This window comes from Myxocyprinus asiaticus, chromosome 28, assembly GCF_019703515.2.
Source record: "Myxocyprinus asiaticus isolate MX2 ecotype Aquarium Trade chromosome 28, UBuf_Myxa_2, whole genome shotgun sequence".
Lineage (NCBI taxonomy): Eukaryota > Metazoa > Chordata > Actinopteri > Cypriniformes > Catostomidae > Myxocyprinus > Myxocyprinus asiaticus.
In genome coordinates, this window is record NC_059371.1 from 3,063,442 (window position 1) to 3,087,371 (window position 23,930).

The window sequence follows — 23,930 nt, forward strand, 5'->3', positions numbered from 1 at the left end:
TTGTGGACTTATTTCTGGGGGATTTTTGGACACTAAGGGCAGCCCTACAATAAGAAAACTGATAAATACACAAACAATAAATAAATAGGAGATACTGCAATCTAGGGCACGACACCACTTATGCGCAGCCCGAGCTCGATGTGCTTCAATGTAACCGGAGTGCTTTGAGTTGCTTCAAAAGTGTGTATTTAATTATTGTAGGTGCGCAATATGTAGTTCACTGCATCCAACAGTTTTTTTCTTCTGCAACAGTTTACTTAAGCAATCAGTTGTCTGTCAGGCCCCCCAACATAAAGAATCGGCCACAGACTCTATAAAAATATGGTCCAAAACATCTCACAAATAAACCTGTGGACTGTACATAATAACGGGAACATTGCTCACAGCAGACAATTTAAACTCCGATCATGACTAAAATTCACATTTATTGTTGAATGCAGTGAATTTGTACAGAAGCAATGCTTTGAAAAGTTGTGTCTTAAATTGTCCTCATTATTTAAAGTTTACTCGCCGATAGTAACTACACACAATGCACCGCGCGGTAACAGATGCCATTATCTAAAGTGACTTAAAGTGCATTCAAGCTATACAGTTGATCAGCATGTGCATTCCCTGGGAATCAAACCCATGGCTTTGGCCTTGCTAGTGCCATGCTCTACTGTGCCAAAGAGTATTCACTGGTCTCTATTAGTCACCCAAACACATGGTGGAATTAGCTATTAAACCTTTAGTAATTGATGAGGCCTACCACATTATTTAAAGATGTTAATGTTGCAGCATTAGACACTTTAATCTGGATGAAGGCAGCAGCCGGGGGCTAATGGCCTTCCATCTTTGTCTCCATGTCTAATGAAGACAACTGAGGTCATTTTAGCACAAAGGAACCAATGTCAAAGCAACTAAGCTTTGAAAAGGATGTTGCTTCTTACTAATTTCCAGAAAAACAGAGAATAATGGCTAAAGATGGAGGTGAAATCTTCCAGACCAAATCACAGGGGAGCCTCAGCAAGCCGTGCTCCCTCACTGGTATCACTGGGACATTGAAACATTGCGAGTATATTTTTCCATGCAGCTCCCTGTGCTTTTAATCCGTTTACCCCCTCACTCCTTTTGCTGTCTGTCTGCACTATAGAAATACCCATCTGCCAATGAAAAAAAAATAAAACTCTTTAATAGAAGCCAAAAATGGTGAATGGATGATTATAGGGCGGTACAGTACAGGGTGGAAATAAATAAATGTTATTTATTTTTATTGTTTGGTATAGTTTTTGTGGTTTTCCATGTCTACAGATGGCAGTGATAGAGCACACATTTTAGCAGTGTTACAGTGTGAAGGCAAAACGCTCGGATGCCGAAGGGGGAGTCCCATTTCAAGCACTGATGCAGATGCCTCACACACAATGTGTGTGAAACAGGCTGATTTCTGGGTAATAAAAGACACAATCAGCTGTAAAAAGTCACGTTTTTTTTCTTTTATATATATATATATATATATAAAAAAGAAAATGTTAACATGATGGGCAAAAAGCATTATAACCATTGTATAATTTACATTTTTCAATTCATCGCACTTGTGTGTTATTGTTAAGGACCTGAATGAGAATTAATTAAGATAGGATTGATTATATTTGTCAAAATACAGCATTGTAATAATAAAGTCAGACACTATTTGCACCCTGCAAATAATGGTACTGTAAATACTATTTACACCCCAGTGCAAATAGTGGCAGATATTATTTGCACCCCAACCCTGGTGCAAATAATGGTAGATACCTGCTATTTACACCCATATTTAAATACTAACATACAGTATATGGGCATCAGAGCTGCGTGTTTATTGTGTTTATTTAGAGTCCCACAGACACCCTACAACAACCCCTACCCCTAAACCTAACCTTCAACTTGAAATAACCTTGGTTTTACTACAGTAACCACAGTTTCACAATGGTATTTTGTAGTAAAATTATAGTAACCACAAAATTAACCATGGTAACTATATGAACACCATATTACTGTAGTAACACCATGGTTAATGTATTAAAACTATGGTTTCTGCCAAAAAAAAAAAAAAAAAAAAAAAAATGGTTTCAACAATATTATTATTGTAATACAGTGATGCAATCTACACACAAGCAACGCCAAGCCGTGGGTGTAAGAGGAAGGGAACGAGTGCGATTGACAGACCCGCTTCCAGATCAAACACTTCTCTAAACTCCCCGACATTCACCGTGACCAAATCACTGTGATGAAATCAACCTTTATATTCATTTTTATTTATTATTGTAAGTAGTATTAAAGGAAATATTAAGAGTGGAAACAGGAAATCAGATGGTCAAAAAAATGTGGGACAATACACAAAATCGAACCAGGGTCGCTAGGACACTACACATTCACACCGTCTTTACACCCCATGCACCTATTGTCTAGTTTGTCATATATTCCTGTGTTTTCGCCAGACTATTGGGGTGTAAATAGATGCACTGTGTGGCAGATGCCATTTACCATGCTATTAGGGTGCAAATAGTCACCCTGAATAATAAATGGTAAGATCAGCCACATATTTAAAGCACCATAAAGGACAAAGAACACCACAAATGTATCATAAAAGTTTTAAATACAACTTGTGCACTTTATTCTAAATCTTCTGGAGCCAAGCAATGGCTTCAGAGTGAGGAACAGACTAAAATTCGTTATTCACATTGTGGTGAACAATCAGACAAAATGAAATTCCATCTCAGTTTATCCCTAACTGTCAAGGCAAGGAAAAGTGGCCCCATTTCGGAAGGCCATGCTGTGGCTACTTCTGAAAGCAATAGCCAATCAAGTTGCTGGAATGGAAAAGCAGCAGATTTCATTATGTATGATTTCCCACAATATAGTATGCAAGATTGCATATTTTATTTACATATTTCACTTTTGATCCTTTTAATCACATTTTAGCTTGTGTACAAATGTATAAATTTCACATTCTATATGATGTCATGAATTTGCATTTTTAATAATGATACAAGCTGTTGTCACTGTTTGAAATTTCATACAAATTGAAAGGTTGGAAAAATGTTGGAACCTAATGAAAAAAGAATTAATAATTATACTATAAAAATAATAATTTAAGTGCTACTATATCAAAACTACCAAGGAAAAAAAAATGACCAAACCAAAATTCTTTCAGATTTACAGTGTTTTCTGAAGTTAAAATATTTCATAATGTACTATTGCAACTAAAAATATAAATATTTGTGTATTTTCACATTTATTACAGATACTACATTTTGTTGAATGTTTTTATATGCACATGTGCAATTTACATTGATTTTATATTGATATTTATAAATATACAACAGTTAGTTCCAGTCCTCGAATCTGTTTGGATGGGAGATATTCCATGGGCACTGTTGGTCTGACACCATCAGCACTCCGATGTTTCACTGTGTGTATCACTCCGCTTGTGGTCGTGCCATCCTAACTAAAGTGTAAGAACAGTGCAGATGTGTTAAGAGCTACAGTTTGTCTTTTTTTACATGTATTTTGTTTTTTGACATTATATATGTTAGCTAGCAGGTGGTGGCAAAAGATCATTTTTATGTGTAATATGAGCCAGTTAGGTGACGTGAAGAGAATCCGCGTCAGCCAGTGTTTACATACGGCACTCCGTGAAACCAACAACTTCAGCATTACGGCTTATCACAGCTGAGAGACACAACAGACTGATTAATTACACAAACTGAAGGTGCTTACCTCTTATCGGACTTTCCACATTGGAGTGGACACACTGTTTAAAATGGAGGACATTGCGGTTTCTATAGAGAATGACTCTTGCACACCGGCTACCACGAAATAGGTAGAATTACCCCCGCTTGGACCGCTACTTTTCCACTGAGAAAGCTGATCTTCAGAAAGCTGACAGCGTCTCTGCTTGGGAGTGGCAACAGGTGATCACACACGCGCCGTCTCTCTCTCTCTCTCTCTCTCTCTCTCTCTCTCTCTCTCTCTCTCTCTCTCTCTCACACACACACACACACACACACACACACACACACACACACATCCATCCATCCTTGTTTATCCATTAACTTGTTAGAAACAGCACAATTCCTGATACTATTTCTGAAGTGAAATTTTTTAATTAATAGGAGGCTTGAACGCATCATTTGATTTGAACCAGCAACGGTAGATTCTGATCCGCCGTGTAATAAAGTAGTTACATGCACAAATGCATTTTTATGACCGTACTCAGTTTTTCCCAATTTTTTATAATTTACTTGTTTATTGAACTGTTGTATATAAGCAATATCACACTCGCAATTGTGCTATATGGCCCTAAATCAGCCTGTGATTACCTACGACCGAATCACAGCAGTGCTGATGTAGGGCCATATCGCACTCTTGCTCGTGTGATATTGCTTAACAAGCACTAAATTGGTACTGTCTCTTTAAGAGAAGTGTTTACGGTTGAATGAGCGCAGTGCACATTAACGAGAGAGAAGTTGCACGGTTGTTTTTCCCTCGTTGCCGTTCTCACATTCAAATCTACAAGCTCTCGAGTTTTGTAACACTTTTACCTTCAAACTGAAGTCGAACTGAGTTGACCTCGTTAAATGCAATGTCAGTGATATTCCAAGGCTCAAATAAAGGGATGGAGGCAGCGTGATCATGACAGATCCAGACCCACTGCAGCCAATTAGGCAGGGGCGGTTCTAGAGGGGGTGTCAGGGGGGCCCCCCTAACAGAAGCCTGGCTCCCCTATGTGCCCCTCCACTCACAGACACTGACTAATACAATTCATATTTTAATAAAATAGCGAAAATCACTGGCATATGCAACCAAATTTAGCTCTATGTAGAGGGTTGTACTTTGCCATTGCTTCATCCAATTCAGCCACTTGCACCTTTCCATCCTATGCATTTTTATTTACCTATTAATTTATTTTATTCTTTAACATATTAGTACCATTTTGTAGTTTTTGTTAGTCATTCTTGTTTATTTTTTTGTAAATAAAACTAATTTTATTACAACTGTGTCTTCTTGTGTTGATGATGCAGAAGGGCTCTAAAGGGTTAGGCTGAATCTCACAAATCCTTTCTTCCGAAATCCAATTTACATATTTCCAATTTATTGAATGGTCCATTTAAAAATAATTATTCTTCTGCTAAAGTGAAATTCTTTAGCTGGTGCCCCGAGGATGGAGGGAGGCGCCATCTGACATTCATAACCACACATATATACACCTTAAGTGACATGATCAAAAATCACCACATACTTGTTTTAGTGTTTTGTGTGAGGCCAAGTTCATTTCAGTTGGTGCCAGTGTGATTCTCACTGCAACATATAGTCCTGACCTCCAGTGAGCTGTTAACTTGAGACATGGGTAATTGAGTAAGTGAGTTGAACTCGAGTACAGGATAAATCAGATTACGGATCTTTTCTAGGTTTTTTTTTTCTTCTTTTTTTCTTTTTACCCTGACCAACCCTTTCATTGGAATAGCAGAAGATGGCAAAAGCACTATTGTGTTATTAATCCTAGATACCTATAATTTGATAGTTATATTATTAAAACACATTTTATACCTTCAGATAGCAGGGGCGGCTGACCGGGGGTAATGGTGGACCTGAGCATCAGGGGCCCTCGCTGGAATGAAGGCAATACAAATTTTACCATGAAATCGTTATATATGGTAAAATGCTATTGGTAGTAATAAAACATTGCAAGATGCTGTTTTCCATCCGTAAACGGGGAGTTTCCGCAATCTGCAATGTCTCCTCCAGTGTTATCGACTCAAGCATTCCTTTAAGTTAAGTGTTGGTCCTCAAGTTCAGCCAGTGCGTGGTGCAAACAGAGTTCACATCACATTGTACATTACTACAGAAATAAAGCCAAAATCAGACTTTAAAAAGAGAAAGGAGCTGAGAAAGTGCGAGGGGTAGCAGACAATTTATTAGTTTCTTACAGAAGAAAGGTCAGTCCTACATGTCAACGTAGCTACTCAGGTAAATAGACTATATTGCCAAAAGTATTCGCTCATCTGCCTATGAATTTAAGTGACATCCCATTCTTAATCCATAGGGTTTAATATGACGTCGGCCCACCCTTTGCAGCTATAACAGCTTCAACTCTTCTGGGAAGGCTTTCCACAAGGTTTAGGAGTGTGTTTATGGGAATTTTTGACCATTCTTCCAGAAGCACATTTGTGAGGTCAGACACTGATGTTGGACGAGAAGGCCTGGCTCGCAGTCTTTGCTCTAATTCATCCCAAAGGTGCTCTATCGGGTTGAGGTCAGGACTCTGTGCAGGCCAGTCAAGTTCTTCCACACCACACTCGCTCATCCATGTCTTTATGGACCTTGCTTTGTGCACTGGTGCGCAGTCATGTTGGAACAGGAAGGGGCCATCCCCAAACTGTTCCCACAAAGTTGGGAGCATGGAATTGTCCAAAATCTCTTGGTATGCTGAAGCATTCAGAGTTCCTTTCACTGGAACTAAGGGGCCAAGCCCAGCTCCTGAAAAACAACCCCACACCATAATCCCCCCTCCACCAAACTTCACAGTTGGCACAATGCAGTCAGACAAGTACCGTTCTCCTGGCAACTGGCAAACCCAGACTCGTCCATCAGATTGCCAGATGGAGAAGCGTGATTCATCACTCCAGAGAACATGTCTCCACTGCTCTAGAGTCCAGTGGCGGCGTGCTTTACACCACTGCATCCGATGCTTTGCATTGCACTTGGTGATGTATGGCTTGGATGCAGCTGCTCGCCAATGGAAACCCATTCCATGAAGCTCTCTACGCACTGTTCTTGAGCTAATCTGAAGGCCACATGAACTTTGGAGGTCTGTAGCAATTGACTCTGCAGAAAGTTGGCGACCTCTGCGCACTATGCACCTCAGCATCCGCTGACCCCGCTCTGTCATTTTACGTGGCCTACCACTTCGTGGCTGAGTTGCTGTCATTCCCAATCGCTTCCATTTTGTTATAATACCACTGACAGTTGTAGCGAGGAAATTTCACGACTGGACTTGTTGCACAGGTGGCATCCTATCACAGTACCACTCTGGAATTCACTGAGCTCCTGAGAGCGGCCCATTCTTTCACAAATGTTTGTAGAAGCAGTCTGCATGCCTAGGTGCTTCATTTTATACACCTGTGGCCATGGAAGTGATTGGAACACCTGAATTCAATTATTTGGATGGGTGAGCGAATACTTTTGGCAATATAGTGTATGTGTTAGATATCCCTGTAAACAGGGTCCAACATTAACACTTGGCACATGCCAAATGCAAAACGAACACTGACTCCGCATGTGCCAAATGCGATAAAAAAATTGCCTTTGGAGTGTAAATAAAAGGAATTCACCAGTAAATAAAATTATTCACCAGTTTGCCGATGACATTGTTAGCAACTATACGATTTACACTGAACTGTGAGAACAATAATCTGAGCCTTGCTAAATAAAGTGACATACGCAAATCAAACGGTTTGTTAAATGAAAACATCTGCGCATCTTCAAACATCTTTTACCTCAGTGGAACATTTACCATCAGATGTTTATCTATAGTATGATACTTGAAGTTTTTTTCCCCTTCAGAACTCCATGAGAGACATGTGGACTATTCCTCACATGAAGCCACCAAAAGAATATGAGGAGCAAAATCATGATGATGTTTCTTATTTTTTCAGAGAGGTGCGGTTTCATTTACTGACAATGAATAACCTGTGTTTTTAGTAGGGCTGCCCCCGACCAAAGATTTTCCTAGTCCACTAGTAGGCGTTAATTTAAGCCATTAGTCGACTAGTTGCACGTTTATGATGTTAATTTAATTACTTGAATATATTTTTTGAGGGGCATCAGAAAATGGTTTGAGTTCCAGGGCTCAGAAAGAATGTTATAAGTAGCATTGCTAACACTGTTCTACATCACAGAGAAATACTAAACCATAATAATGAGCCTTTAAAATATACATTTTACAAGTGCACGCACAAAGCGAGCCACAGTGACACCGGCAAAAGCGGTAAGGAGACTGTCTGAACATTTTGTTCATTTATAGAGAGAAATGCACATTAGGGTTGTGCCGCTAGACGATGATCTCGAGGATCAACGATGGTCAGAGTGATCGTCAATAGCTGATGCCTTTGACGATGTCAAGACGATATTTGGCTCGTTTTAAATGTATTAAATTATTATTATTAGGCTATTATTATCAAATTAATATTACAAATAATTTGCCTGTAGACAAGAAACACACTTTATTATATTTTTTAAAAACAGATGACAGAAAAGTCTATGCAAATCACTTCATTATTTTAATTGCTTTTACGTATCGTTTGGAGTGCTGTTTGAATTTAGAAATGTATTTGATTTAAGTTTTTTGTTTTTTAAATAAATTAATTTAATTTTCAATGCAAAATCACTAAAGCAAGAATATTCACCGATCCCTCAGCCCAGGGGTTGCCGATGTAATTGGCATCTACATGTCCTTCACATAAATGACATGCTGAACAGATTTTACAACTTTGGACCACATCAAAACAACAGCTTGTGGAGGCTGTGAAATCTGCTTTAGACTCATCTGAATGCCTGCCTTGCAGTTCATGATCTAGGCAAGGTTATATGTTAAAAACCCCTCATGGGTTGATTCATGAACAACTGTGCCCTTGATCAAGACACTGAACTCTGAACTGAAAGGTTAGTGATGGAACCTGTAATTAATGCAAATTATAATAATACAGGCAAAATGAGACCATTATGCCACTATTTTTTCTATTACTTTATTTTATGACAGTATTAAGAATAAACAGCTTAACGACACCTGGGAAATAATGAAAGTGCAATATTGTGGGAATGGGGCCTAAATTAATTGGGAGTGGGCGGGAAGAAAATCATTAAAGTGATAGTTCACCCAAAAATGAAAATCATCTCATCATTTACTCACCCTCATGCCATCCCAGATGTGTATGACTTTCTTTCATCTGCAGAACACAAACAAAGATTTAAAAAATAATATTTCAGCTCTGTAAGTCCTCACAATGCAAGTGAATGGTGACCAAAACTTTGAAGCTCCAAAAGGCATATAAAGGCATGTGTGGGTGAGTAACAGATCAATATTTAAGTCCTTTTTACTATAAATCTCCACTTTCACATTCTCCTATTGTTTTTGGTGATTCGCATTCTTTGTGCATATCACCATCTACTGGGATACTGGACCTATCAAATCGCTTTTGAAGACATGGATGTAACCACTGGAGTCGTATGGATTACTTTTATGCTGCCTTTATGTGCTTTTTAGAGCTTCAAAATTTTGTTCACCATTCACTTGCATTGTATGGACCTACAGAGATGAAATATTCTTCTAAAATATTCTTCTGTGTTCTGCAGAAGAAAGAAAGTCATACACATCTGGGATGGCATGAGGGTGAGTAAATGATGAGAGAATTTTCATTTTTGGGTGAACTATCCCTTTAAGTTGAGAGCAACTGAACGTGGAGAAAATTGGAGAAATCAGTCATCCTTAGACAGACCGCTAGACCCTGTTCAGAAACGATTCGTCTCGGGTGATCCGATCTCAAGTGCTCAGCACTAAATACAAACAGTCCAAAACATTTTGTGATTGTATCATTGAAATCATTGAGGTAGTCAAAAACACATGTGACCATAATGGGTTTGAGATGTAAACTTGTGAATGACTGCCTAACCAACTGTCAATCAACCAAAGCACTAAAACAACAGTTTGAGCATTACGGCTTTAAAATGACCGTCCGATCAGAAAATATGGAACTATACAGAAGATCCTTCAGTAGACTTGACAGAAACTATTTAGCATGCCACATGAAATGAACACCTGTACTGGTAACAAACACACAAATTCAGATCTTACCATAGTTGGGGCAGCAGACTTTGAGCCAGCACACACAGGAGAGCACGGTCAGATTACTGAGACTGCAGAGACCAAACAAAACTCCACAGAACGCATAACACATACACATCACCTCTGTGAACAACCACCTGAAGAGAGAACAAGACATCAATCTGTGCCATCACTTAAACAGTTTACTTGAAATGAAAATTCTGTCATCATGAACTTAACCATGTTGTTCCAAAATGATGACAGGATTTCCATTTTTCCGTGAACTATCCATTTAAGCGTATCTGAGCACATTAGCAGTACAAAACAAATGCCTGAGAGCAAAAGAAAAAAAGTTGTTGTATTCTGTTTTTATGAATGAATGAATGTTATATTTATATAGTGCTTTTCTGATACTATACTCAGAGTGCTTTACACAGTGAACAGGGGACTCTCCTCAACCATCACCAGTGTGCAGCATCCACCTGGATGATGCGACGGTAGCCATAGTGCGCCAGTACGCTCACAACACACCAGCTATTGGTGGAGAAGAGAATAGAGTGATAGAGCCAATTAATGGATGGGGATTATTAGGAAACCATGATTGATAAGGGCCAATGGGGGGAATTTGGGATTTTTAATGATCACAGAGTGTCAGGACCTCGGTTTAATGTCTCATCCATTTTAGACAAGATTTTCTGTCTAATGTCTCTGATATAACATGACATCCCCACAGATTATTTGCATGGTTAAACAGTCACATTAAGCACTGATGTGACCTGACATGAAGCATGTTTGCACACCACTGACCTGCAATGTATCAAATCAACGCAACGAAAGACAGAGAGAGAGAGAAGTTGAAGCTACATTGCAGTGCTCACTGCCTTATGCACACTGATAATGGGATATCTGTGCGATCTTCCTACTTTACTTTACAACATTCTTCCATTTGAAAGGCCCTGCAAAGTCATCACACTTAAATCATGCAGATTTCTGCACTGAGATGACTGCTCAATAGTGTAAACTGTGCAAGGATACTGAAACTCAATATCACTTATAGCTATATCACGGTCACAGTCATGCTGCTGTTGTAGTTTGGTTTGGTTTGTCCAATTGTTTGGCAATCCAAACCCACTGCCTTACATTACATGTATGTTATAATTAAATGCTTTCTTCCTTAAGTGAATGATAATATGGTGCACAAATCACATTAATAGCAAAAACAAGGCTAGGCAGCTGGGAATACAGTCTTACAATTGCCTTGACTTTTCTGGCACTGTCAGGCATTTTAATTGCTAAAGTTTAGATGCGTTGTATGCGCATGCACTTTAGATGCATGGCATGCACTTTAGATGCATGGCATGCACTGCACATACAAATACTGCATGAAATGGATGATAATGAATATATTCAAACATACATTTAAACATACAGTATCTTTGTTTAAATACTCTGGAAATGGTTTCAAAGATAGAATAGTTATCGCACGATCAATGATTAGAGCACATGAAACAAACAAAAAAGGGAAGAAAGGATGGAATGGTAAATAAAATGTGCCCCTAGAGGGATATTTATTCATGTGTGAAATGCATAATTGTGGCATCAAAAGAGAGTTCTGTCCTGATTCTGCACTCATGTGCTTCCAGCTGTTACAGCTGATTTAATCAGCCTTTATTATGCTGACACCAGATCAGATGAGAGAGACTAGAGAGAGAGAGAGAGAGAGAGAGAGAGAGAGAGAGACGACCCTCTTTAATGAGTCTCAAGAGGACAAATCAACATCTAAATGGTAAAAGTAAAAGATAGAACAGATGTGCTTTTGGGTGAAGAAATAGTTCACCCAAAAATGGTTGTATTTATTTATTTATTTATTTATTTACTCACCCTCAGGTTTGTTTTAAACACGTATGCTGCATTTTTTTTTTTTTTCCAAGGAGAAAAAAATCCTTCCATCAGTCAAAAGCATATCTTTCCAATGACGCTGTCTACATTGGGAGTGTCCATTGTGGTGCGTCATGTAACGCAGGCAGTAAACAAATTCCCCGTTCTATTGCTGACGTGCTGTAGAGCTACTCCAGCCACTTTATTATCCTGTCTGTCTGAAATACAGTTATTTTACTTATATCATACATGTGAATCTTTCTGTCATGAATTTCATTTATTATCTATTTAAATAACATCTGACTGTTGCATTAAAGCCAGCATTTTTCTAATTTAAATTCTTTTGTTTCTAACCACATGTATGCACATTTTTAGCAACAATAAAATTACAATAATAATTCTATTATCCCAGTCTAAAATAACATTCAAACCTAGTTCATGTATATGTCACTGGCAGTGGCAATATATATATATATATACAGGTGCATCTCAATAAATTAGAATGTCGTGGAAAAGTTAATTTATTTCAGTAATTCAACTCAAATTGTGAAACTTGTGTATTAAATAAATTCAGTGTACACAGACTGAAGTAGTTTAAGTCTTTGGTTCTTTAAATTGTGATGATTTTGGCTCACATTTAACAAAAACCCACCAATTCACTATCTCAAAAAATTAGAATATGGTGACATGCCAATCAGCTAATCAACTGCAAAGGTTTCCTGAGCCTTCAAAATGGTCTCTCAGTTTGGTTCACTAGGCTACACAATCATGGGGAAGACTGCTGATCTGACAGTTGTCCAGAAGACAATCATTGACACCCTTCACAAGGAGGGTAAGCCACAAACATTCATTGCCAAAGAAGCTGGCTGTTCACAGAGTGCTGTATCCAAGCATGTTAACAGAAAGTTGAGTGGAAGGAAAATTGTGGAAGAAAAAGATGCACAACCAACCGAGAGAACCGCAGCCTTATGAGGATTGTCAAGCAAAATCGATTCAAGAATTTGGGTGAACTTCACAAGGAATGGACTGAGGCTGGGGTCAAGGCATCAAGAGCCACCACACACAGACGTGTCAAGGAATTTGGCTACAGTTGTTGTATTTCTCTTGTTAAGCCACTCCTGAACCACAGACAACGTCAGAGGCGTCTTACCTGGGCTAAGGAGAAGAAGAACTGGACTGTTGCCCAGTGTTCCAAAGTCCTCTTTTCAGATGAGAGCAAGTTTTGTATTTCATTTGGAAACCAAGGTCCTAGAGTCTGGAGGAAGGGTGGAGAAGCTCATAGCCCAAGTTGCTTGAAGTCCACTGTTAAGTTTCCACAGTCTGTGATGATTTGGGGTGCAATGTCATCTGCTGGTGTTGGTCCATTGTGTTTTTTGAAAACCAAAGTCACTGCACCCATTTACCAAGAAATTTTGGAGCACTTCATGCTTCCTTCTGCTGACCAGCTTTTTAAAGATGCTGATTTCATTTTCCAGCAGGATTTGGCACCTGCCCACACTGCCAAAAGCACCAAAAGTTGGTTAAATGACCATGGTGTTGGTGTGCTTGACTGGCCAGCAAACTCACCAGACCTGAACCCCATAGAGAATCTATGGGGTATTGACAAGAGGAAAATGAGAAACGAGAGACCAAAAAATGCAGATGAGCTTAAGGCCACTGTCAAAGAAACCTGGGCTTCCATACCACCTCAGCAGTGCCACAAACTGATCACCTCCATGCCACGCCGAATTGAGGCAGTAATTAAAGCAATAGGAGCCCCTACCAAGTATTGAGTACATATACAGTAAATGAACATACTTTCCAGAAGGCCAACAATTCACTAAAAATGTTTTTTTTATTGGTCTTATGATGTATTCTAATTTTTTGAGATAGTGAATGGTGGGTTTTTGTTAAATGTGAGCCAAAATCATCACAATTAAAAGAACCAAAGACTTAAACTACTTCAGTCTGTGTGCATTGAATTTATTTAATACACGAGTTTCACAATTTGAGTTGAATTACTGAAATAAACTTTTCCATGACATTCTAATTTATTGAGATGCACCTGTATATATATATATATATATATACTGTGCGCCCTCTAGTGTAGAAACACCAAAATGGTTGTGTAATAAACATGAAAAAAATCTCATGCATCATGCATGAGTGCGCAACATACGTGAGTATACGTGCAAGTATCTTTTTTCGCCAGCCCAGCACACTGTTACGTGATGTAGCTAAGTAAAATGTATTCTTCGCTGTTTTTTGTGAGACTCACAATTTTATTTAGTTAATTAATTAATGAATTTATTTTGCAGTTTGAAACGTACAGTAATTAGTATATAAGGTGAGATGCATAGGGACTTTTGATTCTGATGGTATTAGTTCATAAGTTTTGATGACAGATGTCAATCGCACCGGTGTGGCCAAAAAATTAAATTAAAAAATGAGAGTGGAACGTTTTCACTCGATGATCATGTGCTACACGGACAGGTTTAGCCGTTGCGCACCCTCTCTATGTTTACATCAGCGTCTCCTGCAGAACGCATTTACATACACCCTCCCGAGAACGTCGATGGGACAATACCGCGACTGGGCTCCCCAGCCGGGAGTTCAGGGCCCCCCTGCTGCTGCGGGCCCCCGGGCTTAAGCCCAGGTAAGCACGTGCATTAATGCGGCCCTGATTGTTGCATGATTTTTATTTTTTCAGTAAATGAGCTCAACCTTGCAGATAGTGTCAAATGTGGCATAAAAAAGCACCTTGAGCTTACCGCGTAATTGTCCAGATCCTTTCCCGCAATCCTTGAATTCGGCTGGCACTGTCTTACCTGCAATGACGTGCAATTCCTGACACAGTACAGGCAGCTATTCTTGCATACTGTGCCTTGATGGTGAGGGGGTTTGCAAGTAATGCAGTTATGTCCACTCTAGCACACACATCTCATTGGTAAGACATTTATTTCATATGTATATGATAAACATAACTTATAAAAATTTAATATATTTGATAAAAGGGAGTTGTTTTACAATGCTAATTGTGTTAAATATACATATTTTAAAAATAACTTGTGTGAATGTTTGGAGAGGTACGCCACTGTAAAAGGTTTGGATGCCACTGGTATAGGTTTTTTACCGATTTTACCTTTAATAAAGTCTACTCGAGCTCACAGCTGATTGGTCCATGCTGGCTGCGCATAATTTACAGTAGAATGTTTACTTCGATGCGTTCAGTGTAGATAGCCTCACGCAGTTGCGTCATGACAACAAAGGTATCCGGTGAAGACAGGGTGTTAGAAATGAACATTGGTCAAGATTAATAAATGCTGTAAGTTTTGTCCATTGGAGTTCATGCTGACTAAGTTAGCGCATGCAAACTTACAGATACCACATATTCTGACAATACAAAGTTTGTAATGGCATGACGTAAAAACAAACTTTATATAAAGGAAAATTAATGAATTCACACTGTCTGAAAACACTATGTTTAGCAGGAAAAACACTTTAGCTTACATGTAGCAGCAATGTAAGAATGCAGTAATAGATACAATGCTTTCACAACAATGTAAATTTAGCGCAGAAATGATCAGTTTTGTTACATTTTAATTGAAATTAAAATATTTCGGATTCAAATACTCTGGTCATTATTCTAGCGCCATACTAGATAGCATAGTTGTTCACATGCAGAATTTGAAACTGTCATGGGATATTCGCTTATACTACACATGAGAACCACGTCAGTTTGCCTTCAAAGATGTTCACACAACATCTGGATGCAAATTCAGGCTGGACGTGAATTTTGGCAGAAGGGAATATTTTCAGAGAACAATTTAGGACTGCTCGAGATAACAATACCGTATGTCTTCAGACTTGAAATACAGCACACAAGTCATATCGACTACTTTTATGGTGCTTTTTATGTTGTTATATATACATGCACATGTACATCACCAAGACATCTATTTGATGTGTGTTTACATCTGAAAGACATATTTATATGTTGTTTGCTCATCTGCAAAACTTCTATAAGAGGTCAATGTCAATAAGTATGTCTCGGATGTCAGTAAGACATTCAGCAGATGCCTTTGAGACGTTTATGATTTAGAATGTTTGTAAATCTGATCTTTTTAAGATGTTTAACAGATTTTAATTAGATGCTAATGCTTTCCAGATGAAAAGATTTAAAACAGGCAGATGTATCTCAGAGATGTACGTGTGCTAACTGGGTCAAATTCTCCTTTTGTGCACCATGGGAAAAACAGTAGCATATGGGTTTGGAATTATATGAGGGTGAGTGAATAATGACTGAATTTTCATTTTCATGTGAAGTTCTTAAAAATTGTCTTCTATGTGAACATATCCCTGCTGTGAGTGAGTTTCACCTGTGAGCGAAAGCAGAGGGAATAGCGAAGGGGAAGAGGAAGATGGTCATGCCCAGATCACTGATGGACAGATTGATAATAAAAAACTCTGCTGGCTTTAGAGCCGACTTCTTACGATAGGCCACAAACAACAGAGTAGTGTTTCCCATCACAGACAGCACACCTGCACAGAAAAAGATACAGAGAGAGGTTGTTAGGCACAGTGCATACAGGTTTATAAGGTAAAGCTCTACCAACAGCATCTGTGCCAAAATTGTGAAACAATACTCCTGAGACAGTATTGCACTTACTGTACAATGGAAGTAAATGAGTCATGCACTTTGAGGGTTTAAAAGCAGAAATATGTCTTTGTTCACACAATTCGCACAAAATCCAAATTGTTTTTCAAATCCAATCTTTAGAACTTGCTGTTTGCACTGTCATACTGTAAGAGATGAAGTCTGATGATGAAATCTCTGTCTTTGTTCAACAGAGTAGTCAATATCCGGTGTGTTAACTTTGGTTTCAATAGTATGAAGTGTCAGCATGATGCCAAGACACTTTCTCAAACAATAACTGAGAGTAGCTGTCAGTTTGAACTGTCAAGGTGGATAAGAGAACATAAGCAGCAGAGGTTTTTACATTTATACACTTGCTGCGTCTGAAACCATTTATTGGTTCAATTATTCACAGTTCACTACACAGGGAATGTTTACAATCACTATATACAGTATATTTCACAAACAGTGAGCAAATATGTGTGCATTCGAAATAGGGATGTGCACGGAGGGTGGACATTAGGTTAACTGTTTCGACGCGCCACTATTCGAATATCAAAATCACTATTCGGTTTTTTACACATGCAATACAGGTATTCAACCTGACCCGAGCTTGACGAGTTCAGACAAACTGTCAGGTTTTCCGGCCGGGTTTGGGTCAGTTTTTCAAGTATAAGGAGAGTTAGGGGCTGTTCAAACATGCTTTTATGTGCATCTGTGCTGTTTTATGTTATAGATCAGTGAGGCTGACTGACATTGGATGGATGCCTATCACTTTTTTTTTCTTTCAGCACCTCTTGCAGGATCGCCACATTTTTAGACCCCGAGTAAAGTTAAAAATACTTCATTTTTATAAATGCATCTCGAAACACCTGTGTTGTTTCATTCGTTGTGCTGTGTTCTGAAGAAGAGTAGCCTACATTAAGTGACTGTTACGCCATTAAACATGATTCCAGTTTGTTTCTCACCAAGCAGCATTTCAGCACTTGATAAACATTTTTTTTTTCTTTTTGCAATGGTGTACATGCTGTTTAAGTACAATTATTAGAATTATTATAAGTTCAATGTAATTTAATTTAAACCATTTAAAAATCAAAGCACCCCGAAGAGGCTAATTAACCACAGCAGTGTGACTCAACACACACGATAATATTAGCGTTCGTTGCCTCATGGATGTGTGAACCTGCCCGGCCAGAGCGCATATACAGGCAGTGACACTTTGATTATTTTTGTTTGAGTTTAATGAGGGATTTTATCATTTGAAGATCTATGTATTGTATTATTAGGCTCATAGCTCACTGTGCTGTTATTTTGAGCAGTGTTTGAGGAAATTCCATTACAATAAACATTCATTATTTCCACGTCACGACTCCAGATGAAAAATTAATCACCGTTCATGAAACGTCGCATTTAACCGAATGTTAAAAATGGTTACCATGCACATCCCTAATTCGGACAATTCCAGAGAATGTTGTGCACTTTATATAAACATAAGCATCGTGTCCTGAATGATAGAAAAACTACAGTACCTGAAATCTGATCTGACCATACTGTATACAGTAGACTGAGAAACATTCCAAAAAATTTAATATATATGTGGTTTGGACTGGGGTTGTAATGATTTCAAGAATTTGTTTGCTGTTCAGATGATTAAAGTAAACGATTAAAGAGATCTGAGTCACTTAAGCCAAAAAACAAAGTTATGAACCTCATATTTTTGTTAACATACTTACATAAATTCTTTCTTTAAAAACAATTCAGCTGTAAAGTTGTCTAAATCAACATTTTTGAGGAAGGACTACTGTTCTAAGGAGATAAACTTGCAGTTAATTGCCAACATAATTCCTGTGTTTGGATTTTTTCTCTATGAAAAATATATACTGCATACTGCAGTCAAAAAAAAAAAAAAAAAAAAGCCTTACAGCACATTTAACACTTTATTAAGGGTTTATTGCATGGTTTATAAAAATAAATAAAAAATTACATGGCTCGTTGTACATTTTGCGACATTAAATGGGACATTTCCAATTAAACTAACTCTAATACACTATAACAATAATGACATTTACTACTACTACTCACAAATTCCACACATTTTTACTATAGTGCATGACTTGTAAGGCAATATATTTTAACGTTTGCATTATATAATTAACTACATTTTCAACCATGTTCTTACATGAAAAAATTGCATGATAGCTCAACTGATAGATTGTTGCACTTGTGATGTAAAGGACCAGAGTACGAGTCCTGAAGAGCACGCAAGTCTACATGTGAGCTGAAAGTGTCATAGAAGCACCATAAAATGACACGTTGCTTCAGCAATTGTTTTTCATCTCACATTTGCTTTATATGACACTATCGGTTAGGTTTAGGTTTAAGGTTTAGGGTAGGGAGGTCTGTTTTGTTGATTTAAAACTCGATAGAGCATTAACCTTAAAAACCTCATCTGTTTGGGAGAAAATTTAACACATTTTTAGTCCCACACAGTGAACATTTCATCTCGGAACTGCTGCAATACGTGTAATGAATCACGTAATCTCATTTTGCAAAAACGTCTCCAGAGTCACGTAATTTTCATGAGAATTGTCTGAAGAATTGTGAGGTGATTGTAAGGACCCAGCAATAAAGTGCTCACAGAATCAACAACAGTGCTAAGCAATATTGGATTTTAATTGAAATTAATTCATTGAGCATTTTAACAAATCATATTAACAGCAAAATCATGGTTTTGTTCTTTGACTTTGTGTAATTGACTTTTGTTCTGTTACTTACCAAATATGGTGTAGATGGTTCCCAAAAGAAAGTCATTCTCTTTTGATATTTTGGACAGAAACAAGTTTGTTTCTGAAGAGTTTTCCATCTGCACACAAAAAATGAGAAGCAAATTTAACACCAGTATGAAATGTCCTGACATGTCCTTTATTTTTACACACCTTTTTAATCTTAAACTTCAATGGTGTTGGAATCTATCTCTTTTCCCCAAAATTGATCAATTAATTTCCATTAACACCTGCTCCAGACTAAAATATGAGAAGGTCCCTGGAAGCGAAATGAGTTTCATTATGTCCATAAATCAGTTTACCTCTAAAGTGCACACAGTAGACAAGGCAAAACATGTAGCATGTGAGCACTGATGCATACAGGACATGCACGGTGTGTAGGAGCTCCAAATGAGAGCAGTGGAAGGATTTGATGTATACGAGTGAATTATACAACAACTGTATAACATATTCATCTCTGGAGCAGTTTAAGTGTAGCATAAAAAATATTCATAGGGGAATTCACTAAGAATGAATTGCGGTTGAAAGGGTTGTTTATTTGCGCATGCTGTCTGCATTGTTTAAGCACCTGAATCTCCAAAGAAATCATGCAAATCAGGTAACAGGGTAAATCCACACACAAAGATAGCACTGAATGCCATTTGCACAGCATAAATCCGGATATTGCAGGTTGGTTCTGAGTGCTAGGTTGTGGAGAATATCGCAATCTGGCATACTTTACTTGGAATGTAGCATCACTCTACTGCTGTGTTGCAGACACCTGAATCAACTCTTTAAAATGCCAAAAGTAGGATTGGTGAAACTACACATCTGGATATATGCCAGGTTATAACTAGGGCTGTCGATTTAACATGTTAATTCATTGTGATTCATTTTATAAAAAATAATGCATTAAAAAAATGTACGCAATTAATCATGTCCCTTGAAGTACCACCTGTTTTCTCCAGGGGGCAGTAAGTGAAACTTCAGCTGTATAGGCAATGCGCACCTTATACAGATAACAAAACAACCATTCAGTAGACAGCATAACACGAGGATGTGTTCTTGCATTCAAACTCAAAACCATGGTTTCCACCAAAAAAACTACAGGTTACTACATTCATGGTTACTACCATATTACTATTGCAAAAACCATGGTTAATTTTTGGGGTTAAACAAATAGGGTGACAACTTTAATATACATGAATAAACAAGAAAATTTCCTGGTTACTTTCGTAACCTCCATTCCCTGATGGAGGGACGTTGTGTCGATGTAGTGACACTAGGGGTCACTCTTGGGAGCCCCAAACACCTCTGCTTTTTTGAAAAAAGGCCAATGAGAATTGTCGAGTGGAATTTGCATGCCACTCCCACGGACATACGGGTATAAAAGGAGCTGGCATGCAACCACTCATTCAGGTTTTGTGCTGAGGAGCCGAAACCAGGTCTCTGCCATTTTAGCGGGTAGTTCAGCGTTGTGGCAAGAAGGACACAACGTCTTGTTCCCTCCATCAGGGAACGGAGGTTACGAAAGTAACCAGGACATTCCCTATCTGTCACTTACTCGACATTGTGTCGATGTAGTGACACTAGGGGTCCCTATACAAAATGGCACAACTATCTGAACTGTGTTACGTGAACTGGTCGTGTGTGATGGGCAGACCACTGTGTGCCTCGTAGCCAGCACACCAGGCCATCACGTAACCTCCCCCAACGCTCTTATGAGTGTCGAACGGTCCATCAGGAACAAGTCGACTACCCAACTATAGGAACAGACTAGCCCAGCCGAGGCCTCTTTCCCTCTCTTTTCTCCCCAAAAAGAGTGGAACTGACTGGGAGCCATAAGTGTCTGCATCAGGGGGTGTCCCTCCCAAGGAGAAGACACCGCGGAGACCAAACCCCGCCCAAAAAGAGGGGGTGGTATTTTGAGTGGAATACGTCACATGGTCTTACCGTCCCATGGTAGGTACTACCCGAAGGGGGAGGAGTTTCTACAGAGCATGGCGACTGGGGGCAGAGGGGCCTCTGCCCAAGGAAGGCGCAGTTTGCTGACAGGGAAACGATTTTGCGTAAAATATCACATGGGGTCGCCTTCGGGGAACCAGCACATGTGGAGCACCTACCTCAGTACAGGGGCTCATTAACGCATGTACTGGGCCGGTCAGCGTGTTTCTCTGCAAACTCAACTGCCAGAGAGCTAAGGAGGAAAGTCATCCAGGGATCACAGTCTGTGAACATGACTGGGAGTCAAGAGCACACGTCTTCACCTCAAGCGAGGGGAAAGGCGCTATGCGCAAGCAGTACACCCAGCCAGCTGTCCCGGAACTTACCTGCTCATGCCTGCCAATACACGGGACGAGACCGGCTCAACCCAGAGATTGTAGAACCTCGCAAAGGTGTTGACTGTTGCCCAGCCCGCTGCTCTGCAGATGTCTGCCAAAGAGGCGCCACTGGCCAGGGTCCAGGAGGCCGCCACACTCCTGGTAGAGTGGGCTCATAACCCCGCAGGGGGTGGCACATCCTGAGCCTGATATGCCATCGCGATGGCATCAATGACCCAGTGGGCGATCCTCTGTTTGGAGACAGTGCTTCCTTTCTGCTGTCCACCAAAGCAGACAAAGAGCTGCTGGGAGCTTCTAAGGCTCTGCGTGTGATCCAAATAGATGCGTAAAGCTCACACCGGACACAGCAACGCCAAGGCTGGGTCTGCCTCCTCCTGGGGCAGCGCTTGCAGGTTCACCACCTGATCCCTAAAAGGGGTCATGGGAACCTTGGACACATAGCCCGGTCGGGGTCTCAGGATCACGTGAGAGTAACCCGGACCGAACTCCAGGCACGATTCGCTGACAGAGAACGCCTGCAGGTCCCCTATCCTTTTGATGGAAGTGAGCGCAGTCAGGAGGGCAGTCTTTAAAGAGAGTGCCTTTAGCTCAGCTGACTCCAAGGGCTCAAAGGGAGCTCCCTGTAGAACCCGAAGGACTACAGAGAGGTCCCACGAGGGGACGAGGCACGATCTGGAGGGATTCAACCTCCTAGCGCCTCTCAGGAACCTGATGATCAAGTCGTGCTTCCCCAAGTACTTACCATCTACTGCATCATGATGAGCCGAAATAGCGGCTACATACACCTTCAAGGTGGAGGGGGACAGCCGCCCCTCCAGCCTCTCCTGCAGGAAGGAAAGCACCGATCCGACTGCGCATCTCTGGGGGTCTTCGCATCGGGAAGAACACCACTTAGCGAACAGACACCACTTCAAGGCATACAGGCACCTCGTAGAGGGAGCCCTAGCCTGAGTGATCGTGTCTACCACTGCGGGTGGTAGGCTACTTAGGTCTTCCACGTTCTGTCCAGGAGCCAGACGTGGAGATTCCAGAGGTCTGGTCGTGGGTGCCAGATGGTGCCCCGTCCCTGAGAAAGAAGGTCCTTCCTCAGGGGAATTTGTTGGGGGGGGAGGCTGTCGCGAGGAGCGTGAGATATGAGAACCATGTCTGGGTGGGCCAGTAGGTTGCTACTAGGATGACCTGCTCCTCGTTCTCCCTGACCTTGCACAGGGTCTGTGCAAATAGGCTCACTGGGGGAAATGCATATTTGCGTAGTCCAGGGGGCCAGCTGTGTGCCAGCGCATCTATACCAAGGGGTGCCTCGGTCAGGGTGCACCAAAGCGGGCAGTGGGAGGATTCCCGGGAAGCAAACAGGTCTACCTGTGCTTAACCGAATTGACTCCAAATCAGCTGGACCACCTGAGGGTGGAGACTCCACTCTCTCCTGAGGGTAACCTGATGTGACAGCGCATCCGCTGCGGTGTTGAGGTCGCCCGGGATGTGAGTGGCTCGTAGCGACTTGAGGCGCTGCTGACTCCAGAGGAGGAGACAGCGGGCGAGTTGTGACATGCAACGGGAGCGTAGACTGCCTTGACGGTTGATGTACGCTACCATCCCTGTGTTGTCCATCAGGACCAAAACGTGCTTGCCCTGGATCAACGGCTTGAACCTCCTCAGGGCGAGCAGTACTGCCAACAACTCTAGGCAGTTGATGTGTCAACGCAGCCGCGGGCCAGTCCAGGAGCTGGCGGCTGTGTGCCCGTTGCATCCGGCACACCAGCCCATCTTGGAGGCATCTGTTGTAACCACAACGTGCCGTGCCTGGAGACCTGCTCTAGGGGAACCCCTGCCCGTAGAAATGCAAGGTCGGTCCAAGGGCTGAAGAGGCGGTGACAGATCGGCGTGATGGTCACGCGATGTGTCCCGTGGCACCATGCCCATCTTGGGACTCGAGTCTGAAGCCAGCGCTGAAGCGGTCTCATATGTATCAACCCGAGCAGTGTGGCCACCGCTGAGGATGCCATATGCCCAAAGATTGCACTACCCTCGTGCAGTTCTTTTAGCACCTTGGCTTGGTGTACTTGCAGGAGAGCCATGGCGTGCAGGGCGGAGGCGGCTTGTCCAGCGGCACCGCAGGCCACAGTTGTCAGGAATGACGTAAACCTATGGGCCCTGGACGGGAGCCTCGGGCGCCCACACCAGGTGGCGGCACTCTGTGGACATAAGTGTACCGCGAGCGCCTTATCCACCTGGGGGATCACCGAATACCCCCTGGCTGCTCCACTGAAAGACTGGGACCGGGCAGTAAAAGGTGCCTCCCACGATCTTGTCAGCTCCTCATTCACTTCTGGGAAGAAAGGAACGGGGGCGGGGTGTGGCCGTGGGTGGTGCCCTGAGCCCAGGAAGCAATCGTCGAGCCGCGAGGGTTCAGGGGAGAGTGGAGGGTTCCACTCGCCCGGGAAAGCATGTCCGTCATTTCTGCGTCGGCGTGAGACTGGGCGACCGTTCCCGAA

The 23,930-nt window shown here is 40.9% G+C and overlaps 1 protein-coding gene across 1 annotated transcript in view; it reads right to left on the bottom strand.

Annotated features, from left to right (window-relative positions):
• opn7b (opsin 7, group member b) overlaps positions 1–23,930 on the bottom strand; it is a 92,222-nt gene that overhangs the window by 11,781 nt on the left and 56,511 nt on the right. Inside the window, exons 2-4 of the mRNA XM_051659859.1 lie at positions 19,110–19,197; positions 16,078–16,240; positions 9,872–9,999 (exon numbers count right to left, since the gene is read on the bottom strand). Of these exons, the coding sequence (XP_051515819.1) occupies positions 9,872–9,999; positions 16,078–16,240; positions 19,110–19,197 (379 nt within the window). The remainder of the gene's footprint in view (positions 1–9,871; positions 10,000–16,077; positions 16,241–19,109; positions 19,198–23,930) is intronic.